This window comes from Eubalaena glacialis, chromosome 19 (assembly GCF_028564815.1).
Source record: "Eubalaena glacialis isolate mEubGla1 chromosome 19, mEubGla1.1.hap2.+ XY, whole genome shotgun sequence".
NCBI lineage: Eukaryota > Metazoa > Chordata > Mammalia > Artiodactyla > Balaenidae > Eubalaena > Eubalaena glacialis.
In genome coordinates, this window is record NC_083734.1 from 51,627,102 (window position 1) to 51,642,884 (window position 15,783).

The following is a 15,783-nucleotide window of genomic DNA, read 5'->3' on the forward strand; positions in this document are numbered from 1 at the left end:
GCGGGCCAGCACCCAGGCCAGGACCCCACTGAACTGGGGTGGAGGCCGCAGCTGCAGAGACACATGTTCATAGCCTTTCGTTGCCTGAGGCCCAGCTCCTGTGCAGTGCCTGCCGTGAGGTAGACAGGCATCCCAGGAGCTACAACCACCTCTCCCAGACTCTTGTTCTACTGGCCCTGGGGGAGGGGCACAGAGAACCTGGTCTTGACCTTCAGGAATTCATATTCTAGGTGAGGAAGTACCACAAAAGAGATGAGAAGACAGACCCTCAGGAGCTACATGTCAATAAATGCAAACTCTCAGAAATACAAAAACATTTTTTTCTGTTTTACCATTTCTGAAATCAGGATGTTATTATATAGCCAACGTGTACATTTAATGTGGGAATGTCCTCTTTTTTCCTGTCAAGTTATTAAATTGATGATGAGTCAAAATCAGTGGGGTTGGCATTTCACAACCGAGGAAGTGAACACAAATGAAGAAGAGAGTGTAGAGACGGGGGTGGGGTGGGGTTAGGGTTAGGGTTAGGCTTTGAGGTGTGAAGGAAAAGGAGCTGCTCCGTCCAGAGCCGCGCCGCCCGACAGGAGCAACATTTGGGCCACGTACGTTATTTTAAATGTTCTAAAGCCACGTTAAAGAAAAAAACTGGAAAAAAAAAAAAGCTTTAATACTTTTACTTAAGTCATCGTATACAAAATATCCCAACATGTCAATATAAAAAGTCATCAAGGGAATATCGTACACTCCACACCCGTCCTCAGTCTTGACGTCCGGTGCGTGTTACGCTCACTCCCAGTCACGCTGCCCGGCCGCATTTTAAAGCTCGGTGGCCGCTAGCGACCTCCCTGGTGGACGGCGCGGGTCTACCCGGGCGCCTGAAAGCGACCCAGGGGCTGCTTCGTGGGACTGGCAGCCGGTGGGAGGAAGGGAAGGTGCCGCAGGAGACGGTGCCGGCCCTGACCCTCTCGCCAGGCGGGCGGCCCCATTCCGGGCCCAGCCGAGTCTTGCCGGCCCCATCGCGTCCTGCCTCGGTCCTCCCCGCGCCCCCCGCGCGCTGCTCCTGCGCCTCGCTACGCCGCCACCCGGAGCGCCCTGGCCGCCCGCCGAAGCCCCCAGGGCGACGCCCGTACCGGAGCCCCGCCGTCACTGCAGGGGCCGCACGGGCCTCACGCGCGCCGGAAGCGCGTCAGCTCAGTTTCCAGCCTGCAGAGCCGGGGGGCGGTGTCAATTGGGGATACGCGGTCCAGTCAGAAAGCAACACGAGGGGTTTCGGAGGCGCAAGCGCGGCTCCGCCCCTCAGCTGGGAACTCCGCCCCACTGCCACGTTCGACGAAGGATCGCGCGGGGTGCGCGCATGTCTCGGCCAATCAGGAGTCGCAGAGCCCAAGCCCCCGAAGGTAGCAGCCATTCCAGACCCGCTGAAGGTGTAGGAGAGAGCCACCAGTCACAAGGCCAGGGAGAGAAAGTTCGCCGCCAGGAGCCAATGAGAGGCCGGGAAAGAGCGCGAGCGCGAGCTCCTCGGCCAATCCTGGGCGAGGGCGAGGGAGGTGCCCGTAGCGATTCCGAATCCGGGGCCGTGGCCTGTGTGGACGCCCAATGCAAGAGCGGCGGAGGCGGGCCCCGGAGTCCACCGGCCAATCGGAGGTGGGCGCGGGCGGGCGCGCGCTCGGCGGCCTGAGTTATAAGGGCGGGGCGGGCAGCGCGCGCTCTCGTGGCCTGCTGTCCTGGCGGCGCCAACAGGAGCGCCCAGGCCGTTACGACATGCTACGCCGTGCTCTGCTCTGCCTGGCCCTGGCCGCGCTAGTCCGCGCGGGCGCCGGCGCCCCCGACGAGGAGGACCACGTCCTGGTGCTCCATAAGGGCAACTTCGACGAGGCGCTGGCGGCCCACAAGTACCTGCTGGTGGAGTTCTGTGAGTGCCGCCCGCTTGTCCGTCCGTACGTCCGGGCCGGGCCTCGCCGTCACTGCGGCGTGGGGACGGAGCGGGGACAGAGGAGGGGCCAGGGGTGCAGGAGCACCGGGGGGACAGAGGGACGGAGGGGGGCTGGAGGGTGGGGGGCGCGGCGGTCCTGGGCGCCCCTCCCCACCCTCCCTCTCCCGGCCCCGCCAGAGGTGGGTTGGGGTCTAAAAGGTTGTCAGCTTTCTGGCCACCCCATGGACGCGGTGACTCCTAGCCCCTGGAGAGGCGCATCCTTAAGCGGAAACAGCCCACAGACCTGCTGTCAGCGTCCCTGCGCTGCCTGTGTCCTGGGGGCATCTCTCCTGCCCAGCTGGACCCTGAGGGTGACCAAGGGCAGACAGCTTGGATGTGCTTTTTATGCCTGAGGTCCACATGGCAGGGTGTCTCTGTTAGCCTAAGTAAAACAGCGTCGACTGTGTAAGCTGCTACAAATATGAAGGACCACGCAGGGTCCAGTCCCCTAACTGCTCACCTGGACCAGTTCCCAGAGAACACTGCCCCTGCCCGCAGCACCTTCCACCAGGAACAGCTGTCTTCTGATTAACAGTGTTGCCAACCAGAATCCAAAACCTTTGTTTGTGTCCATAAGTGTCTGAGCCCTGACTATCTCAGGGGGAAATCTTAGGCCCAACACAGCTGCTAACCTGAGTTCAGAGAGAGTCTAAAGAACTCGTGTTAGATGTGAGTCTCACTCATGATTAGTCTCACTGAGTATGCGGCTGCTGTGGCTTTAGCTGCCTAACTTATTTGGTTCCTAAAGGGAAATTCCAGGGACTCAACTGCCCTGATCGCCTGCAGGTAGTAGGAAGTTACTAATCATTGAAGACAAAGCAGAGTGGGGCTGATGGTTTGTCATTCATGGCCCTTATCCGATATTGCCCAAGAGAACCAAGCTATCAGCTCAACCTGTGCGTTCAGAGGGGTTATCTTGGTGCAAAGATAAGGATTTTATGGAGGGAAGTACCAAAGGAGAAGGGAAGGGAGGCAGTGGAGTGGGTCGGTGCTGCCTTCTAGGTCTTGCTTTCTCTCCCAGATGCCCCGTGGTGTGGCCACTGCAAGGCTCTGGCCCCAGAGTATGCCAAAGCAGCTGGGAAGCTGAAGGCAGAAGGTTCCGAGATCAGACTGGCCAAGGTGGATGCCACTGAAGAGTCTGACTTGGCCCAGCAGTATGGCGTCCGTGGCTACCCTACCATCAAGTTCTTCAAGAACGGAGACACGGCGTCCCCCAAAGAGTACACAGGTGTGACCGCGGCACTGTCCTTTCATTGCCTGCAGTTCTGGAAGATAACAGAGGCGTGGAGGAGAACCCATTCTTGGACTGGGTTCTAGGTCTAGTTCAGACTCTGAGGGTTGTGTGAGGAACATTCTCTCATTCCTGAACCTCTCAGGTGGAGAGGGTCATCCCAGGGGGGTGGCTGAGGCTTGTCCTAAGGTTGACCAGTAAGGGGAGGGAGGCTGAGCAAATGGAGCAACACGTCAGCCTTTGCTGGCTCTCTGGTGTGCCTGCCACCAAGGCGGGCGCAAGGGCCTTTCACAGAAGAGGGGCAAGCGGAGATCATTGGGTACCGTTCTGGGGCTCGTGCCGGTCGTGGCAGAGCTTGAATCCATGCCCAGCTTTGTCTGCCGCACAGGCCCTCAGTCGCTGCTCGGCCGCCTCCCCTGTGTAGCCTGGTCGGTACCAGTGACAGCGGAGAATCTTTGTCTGTAAAACAGGTTCCGTGGCTTATGTGCTAGAATCCTTTAGAGCAGCCCATCTTGTTAGTCCTGATGTCAGCAGCTCTGGTCTTCTCAGTAGGCTGCTGTTTTATTGCTCCCGCTTTTACTTACCTTCACTTTTGGAATGGAAGTGTCTTATGCAGAGTTACCATGATCCCGTCACTAACGCTAAGGCTTTGTAGATGAGACAGCTCTTCCTGATTCCACCTGTAACTGATAGCACAGCTTTCACTAACTCTCTGCAGAATGCTTTTTTTCTTAAAGCTATTTTTCAAAGATTTATCTTAAGTGTTTTATTTTTGTTTTTTTTTTAAAAAATATTTATTTATTTGTGGCTGCATTGGGTCTTCGTTGCTGCGCGCGGGCCTTCTCTAGTTGCAGCAGGCGGGGGCTACTCTTCGTTGCGGTGCGCAGGCTTCTCATTGTGGTGGCTTCTCTTGTTGCGGAGCACGGGCTCTAGGCATGCAGTCTTTAGTAGGTGTGGCTTGTGGGCTTAGTGGCTCCACGGCATGTGGGATCTTCCCGGACCAGGGATCAAGCCCGTGTCCCCTGCATTGGCAGGCAGATTCTTAACCACTGCGCCACCAGGGAAGTCCTAAAGCTATTTTTAAAAAAATATTTATCTATTTTGGCCGTGCTGGGTCTTAGTTGCGGCACGCGGGATCTTCGTTGTGGCACGCGGGAACCAGTTCCCTGACCCAGGATCGAACTCGGGCCCCCTGCGTTGGGAGCGTGGAGTCTTACCCATTGGACCACCAGGGAAGTCCCTAAGGCGGAGTCCTTTTAAACATGAGATTTGGCAACCCTTTCCAGGTTGGACTAGGTAGTCGCACCCTATGAGGGGAAAAAGGGTAACTAGCCTCAGTCTCAGGAGGAGCAGTTTTCTTCCTTTTCGTTTTATCTGCTTGGGTGGCGTGCATGGGCTGATCTCTTCCTCCTGCCAGTCCAGGAGGCATGTAGGGCGAGGACACCTGACCAGCCTTGGCGCACGAGGCGGTAGAGCCCAGCCTGCTTTCGCAGGGGAAAGCTGGCCTTGAGGCTGACTTGCTAACCAGCCCTTTCTTCCAATCCTGCCACATCTCTGATTAAGACGAAGCCTAGTGTGACACCACTGGGGGGAAAGTGCGCGTGTGTTTAATGAATTTAAATGTCAAGGAAAATTTACAAGACGCAAAGGTATTAGTGGAAAAAAATGACTTATAATTTATTACTCAGAGGTAATCACTGCCTTTTTGTCCTTTAAACACAACCACAGTCTCCCATATACCCAGAAAAGCCTTTTTAGCCCTCGAATTTGGGCAGGTATGTAGACAAGATGCCTTTTCTGTGGCAAGAGGATGTTTTGCTCTGGTTTTGGCAGAGAGGTCGGATAAAGATGGGCGGGGAGGGTGGGCGCACCCCTGGTTTCAAGTGGATCCTGCATGTGTTTGGGTGCAGCTGGCAGAGAAGCCGACGATATCGTGAACTGGCTGAAGAAGCGCACAGGTCCTGCCGCCAGCATGCTGCCTGACGGGGCTGCCGCGGAGGCCTTGGTGGAGTCCAGCGAGGTGGCAGTCATCGGCTTCTTCAAGGTAGAGGCTTTGGAACTTCATCCCGGGTCTTCCTTCCTCCTGCCGTGGCCTGGGCACCGCAGTCTGCCCTGCTGCTGACCAGGGCAGGGGTTCTCGGTGTTATGGCGGCGGCCACCTCTGGTTCTCCTCTCTAGGATGTGGAGTCGGACTCTGCCAAGCAGTTCTTGCTGGCAGCAGAGGACACTGATGACATCCCCTTCGGGATCACGTCCAACAGTGACATGTTCTCCAAATACCAGCTGGACATGGACGGGGTTGTCCTCTTTAAGAAGGTGAGTGGCCCTTGGGCAGCCCCTCCCCCCCAACCGGGTGGGTAGTTGCGGTGCTGTGCCGCAGGGCTGGTGTTGCCTTCGAGGACCTTGCCCGGGCGGCGCTGGCTGCTGGACTGAGGCCCACCTGTTATCAGGGCCCATTTTGCAACGTCAGGTTGTAGGAGCCTCTTAGACAGTGGCCTTCAGCCCTTCAGCTGTGGGCCCTTTGTTCCAGCTTCTGTGGTGGCCCCGGTGCAGTGTTCATTGGAAGCCAGGCGGCTTCGGGGTGTTAGCTTGTTAAAGGAAAGCTGTGGTGAGACATGTAACAAAGTTTGGCATTTTAATCACTTTTGAGCATAGGATTCAGTGGCATTAATTACATTTGCGATGTTGTGCAGCTGTCACTCTTATTTGTTTCGACTCTGGAGTATTAGTGGCATGTGTTCCCACCCTGTTGGTAGAGCCTGGCCCCAGGGCTCCCTCGGGCTCCTCCAGGCTCCCCCAGCCCCGTGTCTGTTATTCCTTCCGTGTGTCTTTTAACCACTCTGCGCTCTTGCTAGGACACAGCTGAGATTGGTGTGTGCATGGCATTACCCGAGTGGGCGATGGGGGTCTCTCTTGTATCTTAGTCACCAGACAGTGGGCCTGGGGCCGGCTGAGCACCCATGCTCTTGGGACACAGCTGTCCCTGGATTGGGTGCTGAGTGGAGGAGGAGGGAAGGCTGTGGGGGAGGGGCTGGGACTGGAGGCATGTCTTCAGCGGGTGGGGCTGGGCCTTTGACTCCTCTCCTGTTTTGTCCCCAGGGTTAGAAGGTAGTTAGAAGTAGTGTTACGGCAAAGTTGTAAATCGAGTGGTCAGAAAGGACGCAGTGATTGGGGGCCCGATCCCCCCACTGTGTGTGCACTCCCGGTGGGGCACTGCTGAGCCTCCAGCACCTGGGGGTGGGGAGCATGTGGCGAGGGTAGGCCTCCCAGCTGCACAGGGTTTTGGGGCAGCTTGCTTTCAGCTCTTTCTGAAGCTCCTTCTTCAAAAGAACTCAAGGCATTATATATGCTCTCTTTTTTCAGTAGACATCCTCATGATGTCCTCTAAAGGGAATAGAATTGCTAAATTAGCCAATTGTCTTCCCAAAAGTGCTCAGGAAACTGTAATTAACAGCTGATTAGGAAAAAACCCTGCCGAGTTGAATGGAATTGAGTGGAACGAAGGTCCTGGGCTCACCCTGCAGTTCTGGGTGAGGGACTGGGAGACTCAGGCCTGTGGAGCTTGCAAATCCCCTTTCATCAGTTTGGTCCACACCGTTCTTTTCCATTATCCTTGAGATCTGGAGTGGCATTTGTCACACTGGATCGATGGTTTTGGTGATCATATGTCCTTGAAGGTTAGCATGATTGTTCCTTGTTCTGCAAAGACTGTAGTCACGGTAGCTCATCTGTTCTTGGCCTCAAGTCTTTGGTGTTCACGCAGGCTGGGCACAGCCGACCCCCTCAGGTCTGGTGCCAGTGGGCGGGGCCTCCCCTCTTCCACTCGTTTGCTTCCAGTGACTGTGCTGGAACGGCATGGCTTCCTTGGGCAGCTGTGAGCAAGAGCCTGGCAGAGCCCACAGGCTTTGTGTTGGGGGGTCAGTAGGGGTCACAACTGCAGTCAGACAGACAGCTCCACGATGAGAGGAAGAAGATGCAGATTCCTGCCCGGCCTGTGGTCCCCATTCTCCGCCTTTACTTGTTCCCCTTCCTTCAGGCTGTTCGCCTAGTTCCTTAAAGTTAGCTGGGTCTTCCAGTGGGCAGCCTCGAGAGTGGGACGGGGCTCCCTGCCCCGGCCAGCTGCCACTTGAGAGGGAGGATGGCGAGGGTGGGGCTCCAGCAGAACTTGAGCCCGAGAGTCCCAGCTTGGGTCCCAGGTCAGCTGGGTTCCAGGTCGTTGGAACTTGGACCACTGGTTTGAGAGCTGATCATCCTGTGTCTTTGTTTGGTGTTTACTTTGTTTTTCTTTTTCATCTTTGAAGCTGGGGGCTTAAGAGTGGGTGTGGGACCTTTTTGTGACATTCTCATTGTGGTCTGGAGGGGTGGCCTTTGCCCAGGACCCCAGGCCTCCTGCAGCTGTCCCCACATAAACGAGGGCTGGCTGTTTGGTTTTTACCAAAGCAGACACCGAACATAGTGTAACATGGCAATATTACCTCGAAGACTGCGTCCCAACAGAGGCACGGCAGTTTTGGAGGAGTGGGGATGGCGGCCTATTTGCCTCTAATGGGGGCTCCACTTTGTGCCTGATGGAGCCCAGCCATGGCCAGGCCAGCCTCTCGCCTCCATTTCCTTCCTGTTTCTCTGTACCTTCCCTTTGCGGGTGTGGGGAAGGCTGAGGAGGCTTCAGCTCCCTGGGCCTGGCCCTCCGTGTGGTCCTGCTTAGCAGCACGTGTTGTGGTCAAGCCATGTGTCAGGCTCTACATAAGTGCGGTGGGAGTGGGAAGTGGCCACCTGCTTTTCTGGAAGTTACTTTAGGAAAACGCAGAGGGAAATGACCAGGAAGGGAAGGTGAGTGGTTTTTCTCTCCCAGTCCCATTTGAGTTCACAGGGGTGATGGGAGGCTCCCTGACCTGCTGGACAGGCCAAGGCACAGCTCAGCCTTCCTCACGAGGAGCTGTGTCCGCCATCCCCATCCAGAGCAGGTCCGCACCTCTTGGCTGTGCGGCGGCAGCCCTCGCCCTTCGTGGCCCCAGGACTTTGAAACTCTTAACAGGTTACTGGAGTCCCAAAGAGCTTTTGTTTGTGTGGATTACACCTATCCATTTTTATTGTTAGAAGTGTTAGAAGTTAGAACTGAGAAATTAAAAAAAAAAAACAACTTGTTTATTCTGAAATAACAATAATAAATGTTACATGTTATCAAAGATGACATTTTGGGGGAATTCCCTGGCGGTCTAGTGGTTAGGAATCCGCACTTTTACTGTAGAGGGCCTGGGTTCAATCTCTGGTTGGGGAACTAAGATCCCACAAGCTAGATGGTGCGGCCAAAAAAAAAGAGATATTTTTGTGAAAATTAATTTTTCCCAGAAAACAACATTTTAGGGGTAAGAGTGGTATTTTAGATTTCTGCTGGTATCTAACGTCTGCCCAAACAGAAGACAGCTGGGTTCTCCTGTTTGCCTTTAGTCTGACGTAATGTCACGCCGTACTGCACACTTCGGGGGGAAAGGGTGACAAGGCACCTGCCGTCTGAGCACGATTGTGAAAATCACTCTGACCTTGCATCCACCCTGGGAGGGCCTTGGACCCACAGGGGTGAGGCCCACACTTGGAGAGCTGCAGTTTTAGGGACTTGGCAATGAGGAAGTCCCCTGGCATCCAGGACGTGGGGTTCTCATGGCTTGTCAGGAACATGTCGGGGCAGGGTCTGGGTCAGCTGCTGCCATCCTGGCACGTGGGAGGCTGCCTGCCGGTGTTCGTGGGGAGCCTGCGTGCGCTCCTAGTGACCTCACTGTTGCCTGGCGCCCAGAGGATATGTCCCTGCAGCCGTCACCTGGTTTTACTTTGGACGGAGGCACGTGGGTCGTCCTGCCCCCGACTGCGCCCAAAACCCAGACAGGAAAATGCTGCAGACTGCGTTCCTGGCCAAGTCCGGCCGGCCGGGGCCATAGGGGGCTTTGTGGAGAGCCTCGGCATCCACCCCTTTCTCTCTCCACAGTTTGACGAAGGCCAGAACAACTTTGAGGGGGAGGTCACCAAGGAGAAACTTCTGGACTTCATCAAGCACAACCAGTTACCCCTGGTCATCGAGTTCACTGAGCAGGTGTGGCTCTGTGCTGCTGGTCCTGCCCCTGGTGGGGGGAGGTTCGGGGGGTCATGATGTTCGGTCGTGGGGACCCCCACTCGCAGAGCCCCTGCTGTTGTCCAGGCGTTTGGTGGCATTGGGGCCATTGAGAGAATAGCCTGTGTCAACAGTTTGGTTTGTGACTCAGACCAAGTAACTTGCGTTTCTAACACAGACAGCCCCGAAGATCTTCGGAGGGGAAATCAAGACTCACATCCTGCTGTTCCTGCCAAAGAGCGTGTCTGACTACGAGGGCAAGCTGAGCAACTTCAAAAAAGCTGCCGAGAGCTTCAAGGGCAAGGTGAGCGCTCCCGGTGGCCTGCGGGTGGCTCGGCCCCAGGTTGAAGGCTGGTCCAGAGTGTTCTTCCTGCCTCAGGACAGCCTGTTTAGTCTCGGGGTCCCAGCTGTTGGGAGTGGGCAGCAGGGAGGCAGAGGGAGCCCTTGTCCTGCAGTGCCGTCAACGTGCCTTTTCTCCCCCAAGATCCTGTTTATCTTCATCGACAGCGACCACGCCGACAACCAGCGCATCCTGGAGTTCTTCGGCCTGAAGAAGGAGGAGTGCCCGGCCGTGCGCCTCATCACGCTGGAGGAGGAGATGACCAAGTACAAGCCAGAGTCGGATGAGCTGACGGCAGAGAAGATCACCGAGTTCTGCCACCGCTTCTTGGAGGGCAAGATCAAGGTACAGGCCATGTCTGGGGGTGGGTTGGGGATACTGCTGAGGATTCTGGTGGCGCACGGAGCAGCCCGGCCTCACGGGCTCACCTCCTCCTGAGGCTCTGGAAGCAGCTAGGCAGCGGAGGGCTCCCTGGGTGACCGCGCATGCCTGACCCTGCTCTACCTGCCCTCTAGCCCCACCTGATGAGCCAGGAGCTGCCTGATGACTGGGACAAGCAGCCTGTCAAAGTGCTCGTCGGGAAGAACTTCGAAGAGGTCGCTTTTGATGAGAAAAAGAACGTCTTTGTGGAGTTCTGTAAGTGAGGCCCTCCAGCTCCTCAGGGCTCGGTGGGTCAGGGCACTTTCCGGCCGAGCAAGACTCAGAACGGCTCCCTTTCAGACGCCCCGTGGTGTGGTCACTGCAAGCAGCTGGCCCCCATCTGGGATAAGCTGGGAGAGACGTATAAGGACCACGAGAACGTCGTCATTGCCAAGATGGACTCCACAGCCAACGAGGTGGAGGCGGTGAAAGTGCACAGCTTCCCCACGCTCAAGTTCTTCCCCGCCAGCGCCGACAGGATGGTGCGCCTGCCATCGAGGGCTGGGTGGGAAGGGTGTGCAGGGGCAGCGGGGGGCTGTCAGGTAGGACCGCTTCCCGCATCTCATCCCCCTCCCCACAGGTCATCGACTACAATGGGGAGCGGACACTGGACGGTTTTAAGAAGTTCCTGGAGAGCGGCGGCCAGGACGGAGCCGGGGATGACGATGTAAGTGGTCACCGGACCCGGCGGCCTATGGGACAGGCTTTCTCAGTGCTGCCGGGCAGCGCTACACGGGGGAGTTGGAAGGGTTTTTAGGTGCCGGTGTTTGCTCAGGAATCTTCTCAGGCTCGTCTGGCACGTTCCCTGTCAAGCTGAGGTGCTCTGCTGGGTGTGAGCTCACGCCTGTCCACGTCAGCTAGGGTCAGCTGGGGGTAGTGGAGGGGATGTCAGAAGTGCCGGGCCAAGAGGGTGTGGCAGGGTGGGGGTGGTGGAGGGAATGGTCAGCTGAGGCCGCAGGGCCCGCCCGGAAGCGCGGGGATGTGGGACGAGGGGGCAGACCTGCTGAGGCGGGGCAGGTGAGGAGTGCCAGGGCCGTTTGTGCTGCTGTGGTTGATGGGCTGTCACTGGCCTCTCAAACTCCAGGGCTACAGGGGTGGATGTTACACACCAGCAGTTCCCTACTTGGTCTTCACACTGGGGCGGCCCCTGCGCTCACCTCCTGGACGGTGTGGGCTGGGCTCCCACAGCACCAGCTCTGCTTCCACCCTGTCTTGTGGGCAGAAGTCCCCATGCCTCACTCTCCTCGGGAAGCCCACCCCACATATACGCACATCTGCTCACAGAGACCGAAGTTGGCTGCTCGTGTCCGAGTGGCCAGCTGGTCCCTGGCGCGCTTGGCATGGGTGTGGGGGCCTCAGCATGCCAGCTTGGGCTGGACCTCTCATTTCCCTTCCTTTTCATCCTCCGTCCCAGGATCTAGAAGATCTCGAAGAAGCAGAAGAGCCTGATCTGGAGGAAGACGATGATCAAAAAGCTGTGAAAGATGAACTGTAACACAGAAAACCAGACCTGGGCACCCAAACCCGGCACCTCCCAGTGGGCTGCACACCCAGCAGCACAGCCTCCGGATGCCCGCAGACCCTCCCGGAGAGGGAGCGTCGATCGGAAATGCAGGGAACTTTTTTGAAGCCACACTTCACTCTAACACACGTGTAAATCTGAACCCGTCTTCCTTTGCTTTTCAACTTTTGGAAAGGGGTTTATTTCCAGGCCAGCCCAGCCTATCTTGGTGGGCCTTTTTTTTTTAATTGTGATGTACTTTTTTGTACATGGTTCTGTCCAGAGTGCTCGCTAAAATGTTTTGGAATCTCACGCTGGCAATGTCTCATTCCTGTTAGGTTTATACTATCACTTTAAAAAAAAATTCCATCTGTGGGATTTTTAGATATTTTTGGAAGTCAGGGTGTCTGTTCCACCTTGGCCAGGCCTCCCTGGGACTCCTGTCCCCTGTGTGGGGCAGGACCAGGCCGGTCTGGACTGGTCCCTCACCTCATGCGGTGTTGCCATGGTGGAGCGTGGCTCCTGCATCGTTTGGTTAAATGGTGACTTCAGGTTTCTGTCACAGGGGCTCCCCATGACTGGAGGGTGCAGCTGCAGCCCCCTCCTTCCCCAAGCCAGGGTCCTCGTTGCTCTGTGACATCCAGGGTGGCCTGAGGCCTGCACCAGGCAGAACCAGGACCCTCCGTTTCCAGGCTGGGAGACGGCCAAGGACGCTTGCTTGAGCCGAGTCACATGTTGACAGTTCTTCAGGCATTTCTACCACAATATTGGAATTGGACACATTGGCCAAATAAAGTTGAAATTTTCTGCCTGTTGTTGCCTCTGCCTTACAATCTCCAGGCACGGGGAGTGGGGCTGGAATTCCAAGTTTCTCGGGAGAGGAGGTGGGCTTGGTGGGGGCCGCTCTTGTTGAGACACCTCTTTCTTGGAACGCAGCAGAGACGCAGAAGCGTGCGCAAATCCTGTGGGCACAGTGTGCGGAGCTGTCACCATTGTGACTGGGGGTGAGGGGTGCCTCTTGGCCCTGTTCCTGTGCCGTCAGGCTGGCTTACCTGTGATGCAGTTCGGCAGCTTTACCCGCCGTGGGCATCCAGTGGTCACAACATGGATTCTGCCCATGTGCCATGTCAGGACATGATGGTCAGGGATGCGTGGCTCTAACCTTAACCCTAGGTTGGGGAGTGGCCCCTCCCCACCACTGCCTGGAACCACTGCAGCTTCTGATGAGAAATCGGGCGTTCAGACTTCAAGAATGCTGTGCTCATCACCAAACCTTCATGTAAAAAAGAATCTGGAGTTAAGGTAGCAAATCTCTAGTTTTTAAAATGTAATTTGACTTCTAGAACCTCTGCTTACTCATAGTTTACATAGGGAAGAGTATTTCGATTGATTTTTTCCCCCACAAACTCAAAGCTGCCAGTCTGGCTGCAGTGTTGGGCTGATGGCACCTGAGCCTGGATTGGTGACACCTCTTGGGCCTTGGGGAGAGCTCTGAGTGGGAGACCCACAGGGGGCCAGCTGGGCTCAGGTGGGTGTCCGTCCCTGGCCAAGACAGCCCTGCCCAGCCCGGGGCTTCCCGTCTGTCGCTCTGTGCACACATCTGTAGCCACAGGTAGGACAGCAGGGCTGTTGATGACGTTATTGGAGGGAACAGGTGGAGATCCAGTCCACTTTGGGAGGTCAAAGCCAAACGTGGCTAGGTCTCCGAGGAGCCCGGCCTGTCACTCCACGTGCTCCCATCAGTCCCTCCAACTTGCTGCCTGGAGTAGGAAGTGTGTATTCATTACCTGATTCCCAGCCCCCAGCTCTGATGCTGCTGGGACCTTGGAGGTGGCAGGGGCAGGTCCAGCAGACGTGACCATGAGACTTGCTGTGAATGCGGTTCCCTTGGTGGTCTCGGCCCATGGGGAGGTGGGTGTGTCATTTCCCCCATGACCACAGCTATGCTCCAGCCAGAGGCCCAGGTGTCTCCTCTTGCCCTCACAAACCCCAGGACTGCTCCTGCCTCTCACCTGGGCGTGTGGTATACAGCTGGTGTCCAGGGAAAACCTGGTGTTAGCACCCTAGGCAGCACCAACCAAGCCCCGGCTTGTCCACATGCTCTGGCATCCAGGTACCGCTCCCCAGCTCAGCCCATGGCCGGACTCCCTTCCCTGGTTCTCAGGTGGTCTGTGCCAGGGCTGCTCCAGGGTCTGTGTGTGTTGTGCCTTGGCTGTGCTGACACAATGAGACGTGTATCCGTGAAAGAGTGAGCTCGGGCACTTGGAGGTTCTGTGGGAGATCGCTGGGGAGATGTTAGCTCTGCCCTCCTAAACGTGCGCGGGTTCCCCAGGGTATGCATGTGGTTTCCAGAGGAGGGGACCCAGGGTGGGCTGAGAGCAGGGCTGTCAGGAGTCACAGCTGCGAGGGGTGGGCTATGCCCCGTGACAGGCGTGGGTGACCCTGCAGACCAGCTGTGTGGAGCCTGGCCCTCTGCATAGAAAGCTTGGGACCAGGTGTCGCTGCCCGGAACAGGGCCGTCATGTGCTCCTGGGAGGGGGAGTGAGTCACCGATACCTTTCCCCTTTTGCCCAGGCAGCTGATTAGCACATTCCTGGGTCTGGGTTTGCTGGGACGTGGTGGTTGGAGTCCCAAACCCGGCAGCGCTGGTGGATTAGCGAAGTTAACTTTGCAGGCCAAGGGGTAGGCAGTCAAGGCTTAACAGCCTGGGGTGTCCCAATCTCTCTCTTCCTCTGTCCAGCTGGTAGGAAGCTATTGGCCTGGAACTAAAAAGCAGCCACTGGGCCTGTGTACCGGACCCTCGAGGTCTGGCTTCTGCACCTGCCAGGAGGTAGCTGAGTGGGCCCTGCACAGACTCCCCTCCAGGCCCCTGGCTTGTTTTCTGCTGGATGCAAAGCTTTGCTAGTTGAGTTTCCTCAGACTTTTCAAAGTAAGAGTTTTGCCCTGAATGTTTCATTTGCTTTAGTTCTCCAGAAGGCAGAACCTTAAAATTGTGCAAACCAGGTCACTTGACAAGTTCACACGGGCAGAGGCTCAGGGGCAAAGCTGTGTAAATACAGGTTTGGTGCTGGTGTGGTTGTGTGAAGAGCAGGTTAGACTGCTCACGGCTGGCTTCTGCCGAAAGGCTTCTGAGTGAGTTGCTGTAGGCCGTGTCCATGGCTTTGAGGACGTGCTGCCCGTGTCCTGAACAGAATGACTTTCAGGCATCTGTCCCTTCTTTGATCCAAATATCCAAACAGAAACCCCAAAGCCCAGATCCTGAGCTCTCTCAGCTTGCCTCTAGCAGGATAGAGCGGGAGGGTCGCTCTTGGGGTCGCCAATAGACCCACCCTGACGGTTTGCCCCGCCTGGCCTGAGGCCTGTCACTGGTGGGAAAAACCATGCTGTTGGTGGCAGCTTCATTGGAGTTCTTTCATTTGATCCTCTGAGCAGGGCAGGCAGACAGAACTTTCCACAACATCAGAAAAGGCAATCTTCACATCAAAGGAAAGTTCTGTCTCTGTGTACAGCATAGGACTTTGTTTCTGGGCTTCGTGTAAACAAGCCGGAAGAAACTGTACCCAGTTCCTCCCAAGTGACCAAGAGTTAGGACCACCCAGCACCATACTCTGAGCCCGAAATGCAGGAGCACTGGGAACCACCCCTCCCTCGGGGCCCCTGCAGGGCCTGAGTCAGGTGGAGTTTCCCATGGAACATTAGTGGCAACAAGGCAGGCAGAGAAACCCTGTCAGGGCAGGGAGCCCACCATGGGCAGTGGCCTATCCTCTGCAGCATTTGGCCCAAGGCTTTGCACCTAGGGTGCTGATGCATTTGTTGATTTGATTTTGTTGGATCAAGATCAGCCTGGTGATACAAGGACTTCTGGTGCCCAAGTCCCTGCCCCCCCTACAGAGCGCTGACTAACCGTGGTTCTGTCAGCATCCAGGCCTTCACTGACTGCCCGGAGGATCTTGCCAACGTTAGGGGCTGAACCGCACCCCCCAATATTCATGTTTTGAAGTGTTAACCCCCAATACCCCAGCGTGTGACCTTACTTGGAAGTGGAGTTGTTGCAGATGTAACTGCTTAAGATGAGGTCATACTAGAGTAGAGTGGGCCCTAATCCAATGGCTGATCTCCTTACTAAAAGGGGAAATTTGGACACAGACACCTACTCAGGGACAGCACCATGTGAACACGAAGGTGGAGATGGGTGATATGTCTACAGGCCAGTGAA

At 56.3% G+C, this 15,783-nt stretch overlaps 1 protein-coding gene across 2 annotated transcripts; it reads left to right on the forward strand.

Moving 5' to 3' along the window:
- Positions 1 to 1,701: 1,701 nt before the first annotated feature.
- On the forward strand, positions 1,702 to 12,378 carry P4HB (prolyl 4-hydroxylase subunit beta). 2 transcript variants are annotated; one of them, XM_061174786.1, is made up of 11 exons: positions 1,702 to 1,912; positions 2,994 to 3,200; positions 5,114 to 5,247; positions 5,382 to 5,519; positions 9,184 to 9,288; positions 9,485 to 9,610; positions 9,791 to 9,991; positions 10,162 to 10,282; positions 10,367 to 10,548; positions 10,647 to 10,733; positions 11,481 to 12,378. In XM_061174786.1, exons 1-11 carry the CDS (start codon positions 1,762 to 1,764, stop codon positions 11,559 to 11,561), a joined length of 1,533 nt encoding a protein of 510 aa, XP_061030769.1. In that variant the 5' UTR covers positions 1,702 to 1,761; the 3' UTR covers positions 11,562 to 12,378. The 2 variants fall into 2 exon arrangements, with proteins under 2 accessions (XP_061030769.1, XP_061030768.1); XM_061174785.1 differs by lacking the exon at positions 11,481 to 12,378 and having other exon boundaries at positions 10,647 to 10,838.
- Positions 12,379 to 15,783: the final 3,405 nt, after the last annotated feature.

What these genes read in the sequence shown, in the direction of transcription:
- P4HB (XM_061174785.1), top strand. Translation starts at nt 1,762, where the DNA reads ATGCTACGCCGTGCTCTGCTCTGCCTGGCCCTGGCCGCGCTAGTCCGC. An exon ending in GTCCCCCAAAGAGTACACAG is followed by an intron (nt 3,201 to 5,113) that starts GTGTGACCGCGG and finishes GTTTGGGTGCAG; the next exon opens with CTGGCAGAGAAGCCGACGAT. An exon ending in TCATCGAGTTCACTGAGCAG is followed by an intron (nt 9,289 to 9,484) that starts GTGTGGCTCTGT and finishes TTTCTAACACAG; the next exon opens with ACAGCCCCGAAGATCTTCGG.